Raw genomic sequence first — 18,607 nt, forward strand, 5'->3', positions numbered from 1 at the left:
TCACTTGAGCCCAGGAGGTGGAGGTTGCAGTGAGCCGTGACTGCACCACTGAACTCCAGCCTGGGGGACAGAGTGGGGCTCTATAACCAAAAAAAAAAAAAAAATCTTAGCAATATTTTGGATAAATTTTGAATCTAATAAAATATTTTTAGATCCAGTGTTAAAAAATGATGAGAAACCCTAATTTGAAGAATTATATTTCTTGTTGGAGCAGGCACCCTGTAGCTTGGCATGACACGCAACAGAGCATGCCAGCAGCAGACAGACATAATTGTCTGACACATCACTAGATAATACTTTTGGCCTTGTTTGTAGTGTTTAAGTTTAGGCCAAGGATCCAAAATGCATCTTGAGATTTCAGAAAGATTCAGAAACTGTTGGATTGTTTTGTAAAAACAGATTTGGGACTGTTGTCTAGAGTTATGCCCACCTAAGCTCTGTCTGGTCTCCCTGCAGAAGCCCCTCCTCCATCTCTCTTCTCACCCCAGTCCTGAGGAGCTGCACTTTGGCAGTGAGCAATTATCTTGGAGCACACAGAGCACCAGCTCCTCCAATAGTGCTATAGGCCCCTTGTCCAGAGAGGACAGTAGCATACTCTGCAACTCTGCAGAGGAAATGGCTGAGGGGTCCAGCTTCTCCCTGATCATATGCAGCCAAACCACAAGGTTGCATGTCAAGCACTGGGATTGTGACCTACAGAGACTGTAGTGTGCTTGTTCAAACCTGGTCTTCTTCCAAGAAGCCCCAGGAGAAGAGCACTCACCATCCCAGGCTTGCCCTAAATGCTGCCCTAAATGCTGAGGGCTTCCAAAACCTCAGGGCCTAACTCTAACACAGGTAGAATGCTCTGATCTGTCAGATGCAGAACAATAGTTCTTCAAAATTCCAAAAAGTATGTCATGAATAAAAAAATTAATATTACCTTGCTTGGGTAAGTTGACTTATTATCTTAGCCCATTTAAAGGTTAAGCTCTTACTTAGCCAGAATACCCAAAGCAATCCTAAGCAAAAAGAACAAAGCCAGAGGCATCACACTATCCAACTTCAAACTATACTACAAGGCTACAGTAACCAAAACAGCATGGTACAGGTGCAAAAACAGATACACAGACCAACGGAATAGAATAGAAAACTCAGAAATAAAGCTACATGCCTACAGCCATCTGATCTTCAACAAAGTCAACAAAAATAAACCATGGGGAAAGGACTTCCTATTCAACAAACGGTGCTGGGATAGCTGGCTAACCACATGCAGAAGACTGAAACTGGACCCTTACCTTTCACCATATACAAAAATTAACTCAAGAGTTAAATAAAATTTCAAATTATAAGAATCCTAGAAGAAAGCCTAGGAAACACCATTGTGGACATCAGCCTAGGCAAAAAATTTGTCTAAGTCCCCAAAAGCAACAGCAAGAAAAACAAAAATTGACAAGTGGGACCTAATTAAACTAAAGAGCTTCTGCACAGCAAAAGAAACTATCAACAGAGTAAACAAAATGGGAGAACATATCCTCAAACTAAACAATCTGACAAAGATTTAATATCCAGAATCTATAAGGAACTTAAGCAACTCAACAAGCAAAAAATGAACAACCCCATTAAAAAGTGAGCAAAAGAGATGAACAGACACTTCTCAAAAGAAGACATACAAGCAGTCAACAAACACATGAAAAAATGCTCAACATCACTAATTATCAGAGAAATGCAAATCAAAACCATACTGAGATACCATCTCACATCAGTCAGAATGGCTATTATCAAAAAGTCAAAAAAATAACAGAGGCTGGCGAGGTTGCAGAGAAAAGGGAATGTTTTATACACTGTTGGTGAGAATGTAAATTAGTACAGCCACTGTGGAAAACAGTTTGGAGATTTCTCAATGAACTTAAAACAGAACTACCATTTGACCCAGCAATTCCATTACTGGGTATATATACAAAAGAAAATAAATCATTCCACCAAAAAGACACATACACCCATAAGTTCAGCATTACACCATTCACAATAACAAAGATACAGAATCAACCCAGGTGCCCATCAATAGTGGATTAGATAAAGAAACTGTGGTACATATACACCATGGAATACTACACAGCCATAGAAAAGAACGAAATCATGTCCTTTGCAGCAACATGGATGTAGCTAGAGGCTGTTATCCTAAGCAAGATAAGGCAGGAACAGAAAACCAAATACTGTATGTTCTGTCTTACAAGTGAGAGCTAGACATTGGGTAGTAATGGACATAAAGATGGCAACAATAGACACTGGGGATAGAAAGAGGAAGAAGGGAAGGGAGCAAGGGTTGAAAAACTATCTATTGGATACTATGCTCACTTCCTGGGTATTGGGATCATTCATATCCCAAACCTGAGCATCATGCAGTACACCCATGTAACAAACCTGCACATGCACCCCCTGAATTTAAAATAAAAGTTGAAATTATTTTTTAAAAAAGACTAAGTTCTTAGAGTCATGATTGACATTAAGCACAAATACTGCCTCCTGTAAACAAGTGAATGTTCACAGGGAACCAACATGACCAGGCATGAGACAAAACATAAGTAAGCCTCTAAATTCTTAACCTGGAGTCCACAGACACTTCCCAAGGGATCCAAGGATACAATTTAGGGTTCCATGAACTTGGTGGGAAAAACTGACATCCTTATTTTCAATAACCTCTAACTGAAATGTACTTTTCTTCCATTATGAGTATAGACCACAGTGGTAGCAGTACCTGTAGCTTTATTCCAATAGAAATCACAGATATTTTCATAGCTATTACAATTGTGATGGACATCTTAAAACATTACTTTCATGTGTCCCCACTTCAAAAGCATGGTGGGTGATAGACCTTCCACTCAGTCTTGTTATTTAATGAGTTAACAAAGAAGTGCATATAATATGACATCACAAATTTGTTTTTTCTTAGGTTTTCATAACTGAATGATGATATAATTTATTTTCCTTTTAGTGGTTTGTATCCTTTTTTTTTTTTTTTTGAGACAGAGTCTCGCTCTGTCACCCAGGCTGGAGTACAGTGGCACGATCTCAGCTCACTGCAAGCTCCGCCTCCCAGGTCCATGCCATTCTCCTGCCTCAGCCTCCCAAGTAGCTGGGACTACAGGTGCCCGCCACCACGCCCAGCTAATTTTTTGTATTTTTAGTAAAGACGGGGTTTCACCATGTTAGCCAGGATGGTCTCGATCTCCTGACCTTGTGATCCACCCGCCTCGGCCTCCCAAAGTGCTAGGATTACAGGCGTGAGCCACCACACCCAGCCTTTGTATCTTATTTTATGCACTTAGTCATTATTCTAAGGGGTCCATAGGCTCCTCAACTCTGCCAGAGGCATCCCTGACACACAGAAGGTAAAGAACCTCTAAGTACCTAACCCACCAGCTCCCATTCCATTTGGGAAGCAACAGAGGAGGCTGAGGCAAGATGCTTACCAGTGGGAGGGAGAGAGGGCACTCCTAATCCCATTCAGAGGCTGACCTGGCTCTGGGGAATTTGACTTGCTGTGTTTTCCATTGTTTTGGCATATTCTTAAAAAAATACTTGATGTGATTTGGTTGTGTCTCTGCCCAAATCTCATCTTAAATTCCCACATGTTGTGGGAGGGACCCAGTGGGAGGTGGTTGAATCATGGGGGCAGGTCTTTCTCATGCTGTTCTCGTGATGGTGAATAAGTCTGATGAGATCTGATGATTTTAACAACGGGAGTTTCTCTGCACAGGCTCTCTTTTTGCCTGCTGCCCTCCATGTAAGATGTGACTTGCTCCTTTTTGCCTTCTGCCATGATTGTGAGGCTTCCCCAGCCACGTGGAACTGTAAGTCCATACACCTCTTCTGTAAATCGCCCAGTCTCAGGCATGTCTTTATCAGCAGCATGAAAACAGACGAATACAGTAAATTGGTACCAGTGGAGTTGGGTGTTGCTGAAAAGATACCTGAAAATGTGGAAGCGACTTTGGAACTGGGTAGCAGGCAGAGGTTGGAACAGCTTGGAGGGCTCAGAAGAAGACAGGAAAATGTGGGAAAGTTTGGAACTTCCTAGAGACTTGTTGAATGGCTTTGACCAAAATGCTGATAACTATATGGACAATGAAATCCAGGCTGATCTGGTTTCAGATGGAGATGAGGAACTTGTTGGGAACTGGAGCAAGGGTGACTCTTGCTATGTTTTAGCAGAGACTGGCGGCATTTTGCCACTACTCCAGAGATTTGTGGAACTTTGAACTTGAGGGAGATGATTTAGGGTATCTGGCAGAAGAAATTTCTAAGCAGCAAAGCATTCAACAGGTGACTTGGGTGCTGTTAAAAGCATTCAGTTTTAAATGAGAAACAGAGCATAAAAGTTTGGAAAATCTGCAGCCTGACAATGCAATAGAACAGCAAATCCCACTTTCTGAGAAATTCAAGCCAGCTGCAGAAATTTGCATAAGTAATGAGGAGCTGAATGTTAATCCCCAAGACAATGGGGAAAATATCTCCAGGGCATATCAGAGGTCTTTACAGCAGCCTCTCCCATCACAGGCCTGGAGGCCTAGGAAGAAAAAATGGTTTCATGGGCTGGGCCCAGGGTCCCCATGCTGTGTGCAGCCTAGGAACTTGGTGCCCTGTGGCCCAGCCACTCCAGCTGTGGCTGAAAGTGGGCAACATAGAGCTCAGGCCATAGCTTCAGAGGGTGCAAGTCCCAAACCTTGGCAGATTCCATGTGGTATTGCTCCTGCAGGTGTGCAGAAGACAAGAATTGAGGTTTGGGAACCTCCACCTAGATTTCAGAGGCTGTATAGAAACGCTTGGATGCCCAGGCAGAAGTTTGCTGCAGAGGTGGGGTCTTCATGCAGAACCTCTGCTAGGGCAGTACGAAAGGGAAATGTGGAGTCAGAGCCCCCACACAGAGTCCCCACTAGGGTACTGCCTGGTGGAACTGTGAAAAGAGGGCCATTGTCCTCCAGACCCCAGAATGGTAGATCCACTGACAGCTTGCACTGTGCACCTGGAAAAGCCACAGACTCAATGCCAGCTCAGGAAAGCAGCTGGGAGAGAGGCTGTACTGTGCAAAGCCACAGGAGTGTAGCTGTGCAAGACCATGGGAAGCCACCTTTTGCATCAGTGTGACCTGGATATGAGACAAGGGGTCAAAAGAGATCATTTTGGAGCTTTAAGATTTGACCGCACCACTGGATTTCGGACTTGCATGGGGCCTGTAGCCCCTTTGTTTTGGCCAATTTCTCCCATTTGGAATGGGTATATTTACCCAATGCCTGTATCCCTATTGTATCTGAGAAGTAATTAACTCACTTTCGATTTTACAGGCTCATAGGCTCAGATTTGCCTTGTCTCAGATGAGACTTTAGACTATGGACTTTTGAGTTAATGCTGAAATAAGTTAAGACTTTGGGAGACTGTTGGGAAGGCATGATTGGTTTTGAAATGTGAGGACACAAGATATGTGAGAGTCCAGGGGTGGAATGATGTGGTTTGGCTGGGTTTCCACCCAAATTTCACCTGAATTCCCACGTGTTGTGGGAGGAATCTGGTGGAAGGTGGTTGAATCATGGGGGCAGGTCTTTTTCATGCTGTTCTCGTGATGGTGAATAAGTCTCACAAGATCTGATGGTTTAAAAAGGGGAGTTTCTCTGCACAGGATCTCTTTATGCCTGCTGCCCTCCATGTAAGATTTGACTTGCTCCTCCTTGCCTTCCACCATGATTGTGAGGTTTCAGCCACATGGAACTGTAAGTCTATTATACCTCTTTCTTTTCTAAATCACCCAGTCTCAGGTATGTCTTTATCAGCAGCATGAAAATGGACTAATAAAACACTTAATACTTCAAATATTTTGGATCTCTGGAAAATAGCTTCAGACATGTGGATTTAAGGAATGACTTTGCATGGGGAAGAGTCTGGAATTGCTTGGTGTTGTTAAACAATGGGTTAATGTTAAACCTTTTTGGAGCAAAATAAACAGATCAGGTGATGCCTTCTTAGTCTACAAGTCATAGCTCATGCAGGAGGTAGCAGGTTGAACATATCATCAATCTGGAACCTTTCCTGTCCTTTGCTCATGGTCCAGAATTTATTAATATGAACAGGCTACTGCTGGGGTTCCATGCTGGGCTGAGGCGCCTGTCTTCCAGAAAAGGGGATCCTTGGGGAAGCACTGAGCTCCTGCCCCAGCCACTGCCCTGTTGGGTTACACAGGGACCTGCAGGGTTGCAGTGCATGCTCCTGTTGGGACCAAGGGCTATGCTTGCCTGTGGCTGAAGAAACTAACTGGGAGATAACACTTCCGGTCTTGTTCGTTGTATTTCATTTAAGTTGGGGATCTGAAACGCATGTCCTAGATCACAGAAAAGTCAGGGACTGGTGGGCTGTTTGGGTTTATGCTATACATCAATGGCAAGACAAATCCAAGAGCTGGCCCACTGAGAGGCCCCCATTACCTCCCAAAGCCGGTGCCACAGAAATCAGGACAGCTCTGGGAACTGGTGATTAGCCCATCCACACTGGATGCCTGTCAAAGGGATAGCCACTCCAGAAAAGGACTGGGAAAACTAGTTTCAAAGAGTCTCTTAGCTGATCTGTTTCTCATAGCCAAAGAAATAAAGCAGGTTTAGGTAAGGTACTTGGCTTTTCTTTCTCTACTTTGCCCAGTCATGCTTGTAGAGATACTGAGGGACTTGCTAAGCAGTCTTAGGGCAGAACTTCAATATGCTCATATTTCCACATCAGTGGTCTGCAATCCTCTCTAAAGTGTTCTGTCAACAGTCCTCCTCTAAGCACTGAGGTTAGCGCCAAGCATTCCTGCAGCTTCTCCTTAGAATACACTTAGCCAAGACACTGCCTGGCTGATGAGTGGCCTTTGCTGCCTGCACCCTCGCCTAGCAGGCAGCAGCACCAAGACTGAACTCCCATCGGGAAGTGCAGGAACCCCTGCGGTGTGCAGGCCCCGGGCCCTCCGCCCCACAACATCGCACAGTGCAGAGCCGCCCCACACCACAAGCAATGATTGACAGAGCTTGATCATCCACTCTCTCCAAGAAAGGTACCACTGTTACCCCTGAATGTGAACTGAGAGTTGAAAATAGAAAACTTTAGAATAGCTTGTGCTATATGTGTTGTGATATTTCCTTAATATAAACTTGATATTTTTAAGGAGCTGCCATGCATCAGAGGCTTTTTTTTTTTGTAAAAGTGATTAAGATATAATTTACATACTATATAATTCACCCATTTAAAGTACACAATTCAGTTGTTTTTAGTTGTTATATTCAGAGTTGTGCAACCATCACAATCAATTTTAGAACATTTTCATCTCAAAAAGAAACCCCATACCCTTTAGTCTTCACCTCCCAATCCTATCCCCATTCCCCACCCCAACCTTCCGCCAATCCCTAGCAACTACCAATCTACTTTCTATCTCTATAGATTTGTCTGTTCTGGGCAATTCACATAAATGGAGTCATACAATATGTGATTTTATTTTTTTTTGGCTTTCTTCCTGTTTTCAAGGTTCATCCATGCTGTGGCATCAGTAGTATAATACTTCATTCCTTTTTATTCCCAAATAACATTCCATTACATGGATATACATTTTGTTTATCCATTCATCAAGGATGGACATTTAGGTTGCTTCCACTTTGGTGCTACTGTGAATAATGTTGCTAAGATCGTTTGTGTACAAATTTTTGTGTGGATATGTTTTCATTTTTCTTGGGCATATATTTAGGATTGGTATTGCTGGGTAATATGGTAACTCTTTTTGAGGAACTGCCAAACTGTCTTCCAGAGTGACTGCACTATTTTACATTCCCATCAGCAACATGAGTGTTCCAGTTTCTCCACATCATCTTCAACACTTGTGATTGTCGATTTTTTTTATTATAGTGGATGTGTAATGGTATCTCATTTTGATTTTGATTTGCATTTCTCTGATGACTAATGACGTTGAACATCTTTTCATTTGCTTATTAGCAATCTGTACATCTTTGGAGAAATGTCTATTCCAATCTTTTGTCCATTTTTGAACTGAATTGTCTTTTTATTATTGAAAAGCTTAAATTTTGAATGATTATTCAACTGCACTTAAAATTCAGCCCCAGAAGGGAGAGGTTGGACTCCTCCAATTTTATGTCTCTCCCCAGGAAACGGGATACCATTCTGGGAGAACTCTAGTCCCTAAAGCTATGGTTTTTAATCTCTTTTTGATTCACAGACACCTTGAAGATTCTAATGAAAATTATGAACCTTCTCCCCAGAAAAATGCACACATGCACATTTTTTGCATTTAATATTATTATATTACTATTATTAACATTAATAAATGTTTTGCATTTAACATCAAGGAGTTCTAGACGTTCCCCTATCAACTACTGCCTTACGTTCTTTTCGTAAGAAGAGTGCAAAAGTTCTTCTGATTGGATGATTGTCAAATAATTGAACCTGGCCTTAATGGGCAACATAAAATTCCCAAATTCTAGTTCCTCACAGAGAGGGAAAAAAAAAAGTGAACTGTATTGTCTGAATTATCAAAATTGCACTGTGGAGAAATAGCTTTTACAAAAGATTGGTTTAAAGCAGTCTATCATCCCTCTAAATTTTCCCTTTTCAGGCCATGAGAGCTTTATGCAATCATGTTTGGAGCCCTCTCAGAACAGTTTCCTCTGAATTTGGATGTCAGCCTTATGCCATCAACCCACAGTGAAGCATACTGTAGGGGGAGCTGTGCAGATTATTATTACCAGTTATGAAAATGTTGGACTTCTCTTCTGGATACTCACATACTTTACAAAATGCTTATTCAAACACACAGAAAAAATCTGTGCTTTTCTTAAGCCTATTTTTTTTTTGTTTTGTTTTTTTATCTTATGGGCACCATAAAACTTTTAGGTAAATGTTTTCTCCTCTGCTTTTCCCCCTCTGAAGCTCAGAGGTAACTTGGCTGCCTTCCTCTAGCAACTGGACTGGACAACTAGATTCATTAGTGAATCAATGTTTACGGTCCTCATTTTCCCTCTGCCCTGAATCTGTTTGTTAGTTTTTGATGCAGTTATACTATTCCAAACTGCTTTGGGACAAGCTGACACATTTCCAACTTTTTCTACATTTCAATGCTGTTCATGACAACTGTTTGCTTAACCTATGTTCTCATGCCACAGAGCTTATTTTATAATTATCTTTGTTATCTGTAACTTTTAGGTACTGGACTCGAGTGTTTTGCAAACAGAAAATCATCACCCACAGTTTACCAGGTGTTATGTGTATGTAAGAGAGAGAAGGTGAGAATTGTTTGGGTTTAAGCAGATGTCATAGAAACACAGAGTGCTGTAGTATTTTTTCTACACTTGTTGAGATCAAATGAGGCTGCAAGGGAAGGTAAGGTCCAGCCCACAGTGGGAAGTCAACTTTGCCCTCTTCAGCTAAAATCTGCGTAGGAATCCAGATGAAAATTCATTGGGAATCCAGGACAAGAGGAATGAGATGACTTGCCCAATGAAACATTATCTGTAAACACCAAAAGTAGACGACCAATCTCTAATCTTCTCATCTCATTTGGGTACCCTGATCACTGACAGATATTGGAAAATGTGTGCTAAGACACTAACTCAGATTTAGTCTTGACACATTTTAGTATTTGCTATTAATGTATCTTTTTGAAAAATGGTGAGACATTACAGTCAAATGCTCTGACAAATTTGGACAACCCATTAACTATTAGATACTTCAGCTTTAAAAACAGTATAATTTAAGGAAATACATAGTATCTCATGATTCCTTAAGTATTTCCAGTGACTACAGAGTCTGTCATTGTTCCTCCTTGTCAACACATAGTACAAACATTTCAGAGACGGGTTGCAGTCTACAGATTTTAAGCTGAAGCTTGGGACTGTCTACAACTCAGAAATCTCCTGAATATAATAGCAATGCACATAGGTACAGTACTTTTAAAATCTGCAAAGCCCTTTCAAATATATATTTTCAGTAAATCTTCTCAACCCCATTAGATATTATTTCAGTTTTACTGATAAATACAATGAAGCCTTGAATGGTAGTGATTTTCATCCACCCAGTATTTGCTTACGATCTGTTATGTGTTAGGCAGCATGCTGACTGAGGATGTAGGCAAGACTTAGCCCCTGAAAGATAGAACTCAAAGCGGATAGCACAGTCTAGTCAGGGCCACACACAGGGTGCCATGAGAGCAATGAGGAGAAACATTCCCTGATGTGGGTCAGGGGATATGGGAAAGCTTTGCCAAGCCAGATAAAGTAGCCAAGTAAAGGGGGAGTTTTAGGAGCACATGACAGGGTGTGGGAAGAGGAGGCAAACTGAAGGACAGCATGCATATCAACACGAAAGAAATGATGTGGTGCACCTCAGGAATGACATTTTCCATTGGTTCAAACTAGCTGAGCCTCTCCTAAGCGTTGGGCTTGTGCTGGGTGATGAGGATCCCCCCATGAACCAGAGATGCAAAGTCCTTGCCCTCAAGGAGTTTTAATTCTAAAGGCAGAAATAGACAATACAAACATAAATCAAGTAATGAAATGATTTCAGATAGTGGTGAGCACTATGAAGCAAATAACAAAGGCCAATGAGCTAGAGAAATGGGGAGAAGCAGGTTTGGGAGGCAGCAATCAAAGAAGGCTTGCTCAGGAGAGGATGCCAGAGTGCAGGTCTGCAAGAGGGAAAACGCCAATCACAGGTGAGGTAAGAGAAAGGGAATATTCAGGGTAAACTGCAAATGAAAGACCCTAACAGGTTAAAGCTTGCTGCACTCAATAAACAGAAAGGAGGCCAGCATGGGTGGAGCACAGTAAAGGATGATGCAATGGGTGATCAGGCCCAGATTATTGAGACTCTGTAGGCTATACTAATTCATTTGGATTTTATTCTGAGTGCAGTAAGAAGCCTTGGGGCTGGGCACAGTGGCTGACACCTGTAACCCAGCACTTTGGGAAGCTGAGGCAGGTGGATCACTTGAGGTCAGCAGTTCGAGACTGGCCTGACCAACATGGTGAAACCCTGTTCCTACTAGAACAGAGCCCTCAGAAATAATGCCGCATATCTACAACTATCTGATCTTTGACAAACCTGACAAAAACAAGCAATGGGAAAAGCATTCCCTATTTAATAAATGGTGCTAGGAAAACTGGCTAGCCATATGTAGAAAGCTGAAACTGGATCCCTTCCTTACACCTTATACAAAAATTAATTCAAGATGGATTAAAGACTTACATGTTAGACCTAAAACCATAAAAACCCTAGAAGAAAACCTAGGCAATACCATTAAGGACATAGGCGTGGGCAAGGACTTCATGTCTAAAACACCAAAAGCAATGGCAACAAAAGCCAAAATTGACAAATGGGATCTAATTAAACTAAAGAGCTTCTGCACAGCAAAAGAAACTACCATCAGAGTGAATAGGCAACCTACAAAATGGGAGAAAATTTTTGCAACCTACTCATCTGACAAAGGGCTAATATCCAGAATCTACAATGAACTCAAACAAATTTACAAGAAAAAAACAAACAACCCCATCAAAAAGTGGGCAAAGGACATGAACAGACACTTCTCAAAAGAAGACATTTATAAGCAGCCAAAAAACACATGAAAAAATGCTTATCATCACTGGCCATCAGAGAAATGCAAATCAAAACCACAATGAGATACCATCTCACACCAGTTAGAATGGCCATCATTAAAAAGTCAGGAAACAACAGGTGCTGGAGAGGATGTGGAGAAACAGGAACACTTTTACACTGTTGGTGGGACTGTAAACTAGTTCAACCATTGTGGAAGTCAGTGTGGTGATTCCTCAGGGATCTAGAACTAGAAATACCATTTGACCCAGCCATCCCATTACTGGGTATATACCCAAAGGACTACAAATCATGCTGCTATAAAGACACATGCACACGTATGTTTATTGTGGCACTATTCACAATAGCAAAGACTTGGAACCAACCCAAATGTCCAACAACGATAGACTGGATTAAGAAAATGTGGCACATATACACCATGGAATACTATGCAGCCATAAAAAAGGATGAGTTCATGTCCTTTGTAGGGACATGGATGAAACTGGAAACCATCATTCTCAGTAAACTATCGCAAGGACAAAAAACCAAACACCGCATGTTCTCACTCATGGGTGGGAATTGAACAATGAGAACACATGCACACAGGACGGGGAACATCACACTCCAGGGACTGTTGTGGGGTGGGAGGAGGGGGGAGGGACAGCATTAGGAGATATACCTAATGCTAAATGACGAGTTAATGGGTGCAGCACACCAACATGGCACATGGATACATATGTAACAAACCTGCACATTGTGCACACGTACCCTAAAACTTAAAGTAAAATAATAATAATTTTAAAAAGAAATATAATAGCCTTTTATGCATTAATGATAAGCCTCTATAAAATGGTTTCCTTAATGAGATGTATTGACCCAACCATCTGCTTGAACTTGAGCTTCTAATCTGGGTCTCCAATGTTGGAAGGCCATGTGAAAACTATTTTAAATAGCAATTGCAAAACTGCAGCAAGAGCAGAAAAATACGCTTCTTTAATAACAAAAATTATTTAAAATTATTAACCTAATTAACATTTTCACCTGGTCTTCATTTAATGTGCAAACAGGCAGTTGATGACAATAATTACTCAACTACAAACTAAGTGGTCAATTAGATACACAATTACCCAATTTGCATGCACAGAAGTGAATTTTATCACTAAAAAGTTGTTTCTAAGCATTTAGATATAATATAGACATAAAATTTAACTTATAATCAAATTATGTAAACTTTACTTATCTAACTTTTTTTTTCTAAAATGCTTACCTGGAGGTATTCTATCACCCTCACTATTTACATGGCTCACTAAATATTAAAAACAAGATGTAGATTTTTTAGTAATTAAGATTATTTTTATATTATTACTATTACAGCATACCATAATCGTTCTATTCATTCATACAGTTATCCATTCACTATTTTATAATTAACACTTTAAACACTGAGTTCTTTGTACTGTAAGACAGTATTCTGTGTATAATGCAAAGATTAAATCCCACAGGAGCATTATGCTTAATATCAAGGGTGGAATATATTACATATATGTGTCTAACGAGACAATGAAAAGTGCTAAAAGCCAAAAGAACATTAAAGTTAAAGTTTACAAATAACTTCTTGTATACAAAACAAAATCTACTTTAAAAAGAATTTAAAATGTTGAATGTGTATGGTGGCACCATGAGAATAATCTATTATTAATTCATCCTGTAATTCATACATATTTATCAACCAACTACTGTGTAGCACCATTTTCTTAAGCAATGGGAATTAAAAAAAAGCCTTGTTCACAGAAAAAAAAAAAAAAAAAAAAAGAAACCCTGTTCCTACTAAAAATACAAAAATTAGCTGGGCCTGGTGGCATGCACCTGTAATCCCAGCTACTCGGGAAGCTAAGGCAGGAGAATCACTTGAGCCCGGGAGGTGGAGGTTGCAGAGAGCTGAGATCCTGCCACTGTACTGTAGCCTGGGCGACAGAGTGAGACTCTGCCTCAATCAAAAAAAAAAAAAAAGAGAAGCCTTGGAAGAGTCTGAAGGGAAGCAGTGGTGACACCATTTCATTTACATTTCTAAAGGATAACTCCAGAAGTTCGCTGAATTACTGGTGTGAGTAGTATCAGTTAGGAGGCTACTGCCAGAATCAGGGTGAGAGAGTAGTCTGGATCAGGTGGTAGAAGTGCAGGAGGGAAATGGTTGGGTCTGAGATAAGATTCTGGGGGAAGAAATGACAGGACCTCCCAAATGACTGGATATGCCGATGTGGGTAAGGAAGAAATTATAAGTAACTCCTAGGAACTGGCAAACATAATGCTATGTCCTGATATGGAATCTCAGCAAGAGGGAGAATAAAGAGTTCTCTCTTGGAAACAAGATGTTTGTCAGACATCCAAGTGAAGACACCGCATAAGCAGCTAGGTATCTAAGACAGCAGCTCTGGGGAGAGGTCAAGATTAGTAATAAATGTAAGGGTCACTGGCCTATAGGTGGTATTAAGAGCTTGAGAATGGAATGGAAACTTCTAGGGAAGAGAATGCTGAGGGAGAAAACCCATGACAGAGCTCTAGGGGGTCCTCTGACTTAGAGGTTAGAAGAGGAAAAGCCATGAGATGCAGTGGAGGATGAGGTAGAGAGGAAACCAGAAGTTCCAGGTCACAGAAGCCAAGAGAGAGTCCAACTGTGCTGAATGATGCTCAGACACTGATTAGGTCACTGGTGAACTCAAGAGCAAGAAAGCAGTCTGGGGATGGAAGTGGTGTTGGAGAGGGTTAGGAAGAGAACTGCGGTGGGGTGGGGTGAGGAAATGGAAAGAGTCACTGCAGACAACTCTTTCCAGAAGTGTTTGGGTGAAGGGAAGCAAATAAACATACAGAGCAGTAAATAGAGAGGCATTAAAAAAAAAACTGAGGTTTTTTTAAAAAAGGGGAAATAACAGGATGTTTTACGCTGACGGGAAAGATCCACTACAGAAGAGGATTCACAGGGGCCACACCCTTGAGCTGGCAAGTACACTACACTGACCTTTCTCATCTGTAACTGCACATTCTGGTTCCTTTGCTAGATCTATTTCCCATGATCCTCAGATGCTGGCATCTTTCATGGCCCGAAACCCAGCCTCCTGCTCCTCTCTCTCCACAGCCTCCCTGGTGGATCTTATCAACTCCCATGGTTTCAAATGCCTCCGGCACATCAACATCCAGATCTTTGTCTCCCATCTAAACCCATCCTCAGCAGTGCCGATGATGAACGTTTATTTCCAGTGGATATCCCATGGGCACCGTGCATGAAAGCCAGTCCCTTGCCCTCCCTGCCTCTCTCCTCTGCATGAGTGTAGAGCAAGAGAGGACTGCTTGCTAAGGTTCTTTAGCACACCCCCCTTATTCACTACCAGCCTGACTTTACACACTACCAGCCCCTTGGCTAGGAGGGGCTACCAGCCCAGTAAATAACCAGCCCCATTGGCTGGTAAGTGGCAAAACCAGTCTACCAATCCAGGGAAGTCTGACCCCTAAATCCATGCTTCTACACATTTCCCTTAAAGAAAGTTCCTGCAGTTACTTTATTTTCAACATGTATCATAAAATCCTTATTTCAATTAGTACATAGCTATTCACATTTAAGTCAGCAAGATAAGTATCACTTTATGATAATAAATATTCGTATGAGAAAAAAGTCTAGCAAAGTGGTTTATTCTCTCAGGTTATTGCTGGAAGAAGTCCTTCAAACAAACCAATGCAGAGAAACTGTCTATCAAAAGTATCAGTTTTTCAGCTTTCTTCACCACTGCTTTAGATGTATCATTTTTATAATTTTATCTCTTCATGTTTTTAAAGAGCTGCTACTTCAGATGACAGTAACTCTTTGGTGTTTATTTTTATTTCCAAGATTGTGATTTTTTTAAGAGGCTACTTTAAGGCTGTGAATTGTCTCACTGTCTTTTCACTCTCTCTTTTTAGTTCTTCAATATGGGCATCCAAGCGCTCTAGAATGTGATGAGACCTCAGTTCCTCCTCTTCCAAAAATCTGGTAGCTATTGAACCAAGGGGAGATACAGGCAAGGAACACTGGAAGAGACACAAATTTTGACATGTGTAAATAAGTAGAATATTATATTTCTAAGACACACTGTTCATGACATTTTCTAACTAGCAATATTAAAAGGTGATTTTTTTCCTCTGAAGATACTTTTTTGGTTTTCATCCTAATGACAAGAGCAATAAAAGAACAAAAATCAGTAAGTTCTGCAAAAATTAACACAGATCTCTCCGTTTCTGACCCAAGTTGTAACAAGGTAAAGTATCATATATTAGTTATTGGTCTGAAGAATATTTCAATTTAGACTTGTATATGCTTCCATAGTTAATGCCTATTATTTCAAACTCACTTTAAAAACCTAAGTATGTCACTTTTATTTTAAAGCACAGAAAATTTAACAAAAATAAATTAGATGCCAGATAAAATCAATTATTTTCTCTCCTCCAAATTTTCAGTCCACAGTCCCTTATCTGAAACCCTTGAGGCTAGTGATGTTTCAGAATTCTGATTTTAGAAAGGTAACATAGAACATATGCCATATGCAGTCAATACTCATTCACAATAGCAATAGTTGTGTTCTATAAAGTCACCCAAAACACTGAATTAGCCAACACAGAATTTTTGGCCCAGGGGAAATATACGCATACAACAAATACACACATACACACATACCCCACACGGAGAGTATAATCCTAAATCCTAGAACAAATCATTCTGGTAGATTCTGTATTTTTTATTTCACATGAGAGACATGAGGTTCAGAAGTGGTAACTCTCCTGGGGCCGCCCCATTAACTGGTGCTGAAGCTGGGATTCAGACTCTATCCAACTGGCATAGGGCTGAGCTTCTTTCCCTACACTGCGCCACCCCATCCATCTCCACCTTCTGGTCACCTCCGCATAAGCAGGGACAACAAGGCAGAGTGCTGCCTACTTCGACCTTGGCTGGGATTGTGCAAGTCGGTCACTCAAATTTTTTGCCACTCTGCATATGTCCACGAATGACTGTGGAAGTGCTGCGCATAATGATTTGGGAGTTACAGATAAAGTTTAGGGAGTAGACAAATTCGTAAATACAAAATCTGTGAATAATGAGGATCAACTGTATTATCCCAGTGGAGTCTGAGGGAACATCCCATCACCAAACACACTGATATTTCTGAAGCAAAACACATGGATACTCACACTAAGGGGAATAGAGAAAGTCTATACATACTAACACATCAGTTCAGGCCAGGGAAAGTTTTGGTGCCAAAAAAATTTTGCTGCTAAACTTAGGAAGAAAGTGAAGTGAGCACTTATTTTGAAAAAAAAAAAAAGAAAACCTTTCCATGGACTTGGTGGCACATTAATAAGTCAGAAATACTGCACTTTCACAGCTATACGGCCACAGCTGGTGACAGGAAATGAAGGGCCCATGGCAAGTGCTTTGGTGCAGAAGGCAAAAAGATGGTGCAGCCTGCATGGCAATGGAAGGAGCAAGGGACTGGCATGGTGTCCAAGGCACATTCTGCCCTGAGGGCCACCATCTGTGACCCCCAAGCCATGCTCTGCACACATCAGAGGCACAGCCTTCCTCCCTCTCCACACTCCCTTTCTCCTTTCCAGCAGTTCCTCTTTTCCTCCTTCACTGCCTGTGCCTCAGGACTATCTTGGCACCCAGAGACAGTTCTTGAACTAATCATTCCAGAAGAAAATTGAGCATCTCTGAAAAGGGCAGGAAGGGAATTTCCAATAAGGGTTAAAGACGAATACCTATAACATATTTCAGAACATTTTGAAAAGTAGTCTTGGCCGAAAGTGTCTTCACAAGCAAAAACTGTATGACAGGGATACCTGAGAATAATGAAGAGTACTTATGATAAAAGAATCAGTAAGGAAAAAAAAAAAAATCACCTTCTTCACCCTTAAAATAGAAAATAAAATCAAACTAAAAAAACTAACAAATTAATAAGATCAGAAAGTTTCCATACCGAAGATATAAACTCTTCTTGGTCATTCATACTCTCAGACATAGTGTCAGAAAAATTGGCTTCATTTGTATCTAGCGCTGAAGGCAAAGAATGAGTTTTACACAGAGAGTAGGAAGTCAAAGACCTGGTGGAGCTGCAAGGGCTGATTTGAGGACGCAGGGGGCTTAGCACCCTAGACATGGGGTTTATACTATCCGATGCTTGTCCTCTTGGAGAATGAAGACCTGTTTTGTAGTGCTCAGTCTTTATTCCATCATGTCTGTGCTGGCCATGGGTTGGCCTGGATGGTAGATTAGAAAACAAAACAAATAAAAAATTGTAGCAACTTTTCCCTTTCCAACAGAAATGTAGGAAATTTGCTTAATAGCCTAACTAATAAGGCTAGAATTTACAAAATGGGCAACCTACTCAGATTAGGTGTTCTTTCATTCATTCAGGCCCCAAATATCCAATTCCCACTACCAGGTCCCTGCCCTCACACACTTACGGTATAGCAAGAAAGACAAACAAGCTGCCAGAGTAATCTAGTGTGGTTAGTGCTGGGACAGGAGAAGTGCTGTGCACATAAGAAGGCACCTAACCTAACTAGAGGATTGGGTTGGTGTAGGAGTGGAGGTGAGGGTGTCAGCAAAGGCTTTGGGTAGGAAAACATGTAAGCCATATAATATGAGCTGAAGCCAAGTGGCTTTTCACTGAATGCTTATTTTTTATGGTAACAGCCTATAACGAATTGACTAAAAACACAAAGGAAGCTGTTTATAAAAAGCCAAATTCTACTTCTTATGGGCAAATGGGGTTGAAGAGGTGGAAGGCAGCATGAAAAGCCTCAGGTAATACACATGTTGTTTACACTGACATCCAGCGCGTACAAAACTAAAGCTTTAATGAAAATGCTATACACCTCCCCCGCCCATTTTTTAACATGATCATAGCTTTACTTGTGCACACTATACTTCAGAATTAAACAGAGTCCTTTGATGAAGGTTTAATTTCTGTAAGTCAGAAATTAT

General features: G+C 41.0%; 1 protein-coding gene across 17 annotated transcripts in view; it reads right to left on the reverse strand.

Annotated features, from left to right (window-relative positions):
* The window catches only part of CEP63 (centrosomal protein 63), a 163,669-nt gene that overhangs the window by 76,972 nt on the left and 68,090 nt on the right, over positions 1–18,607 (reverse strand). For 6 of the 17 annotated variants that reach the window (XM_030816787.1, XM_030816783.1, XM_030816784.1 and 3 more), the window contains 2 exons: positions 17,598–17,877; positions 15,126–15,654 (listed from right to left, as the gene is read on the reverse strand). The exons of 6 other annotated variants lie outside the window; for them this stretch is intronic. In XM_030816787.1, coding sequence (XP_030672647.1) covers positions 15,496–15,654; positions 17,598–17,877 — 439 coding nt within the window. In that variant the 3' untranslated portion in view covers positions 15,126–15,495. Of the gene's footprint in view, positions 1–15,125; positions 15,655–17,597; positions 17,878–18,607 lie in introns of those variants that run through there. 5 more of the 17 variants (XM_030816795.1, XM_030816785.1, XM_030816786.1 and 2 more) reach the window with 3 other exon arrangements.

The sequence above is a fragment of the Nomascus leucogenys genome, chromosome 8, assembly GCF_006542625.1.
Source record: "Nomascus leucogenys isolate Asia chromosome 8, Asia_NLE_v1, whole genome shotgun sequence".
NCBI lineage: Eukaryota > Metazoa > Chordata > Mammalia > Primates > Hylobatidae > Nomascus > Nomascus leucogenys.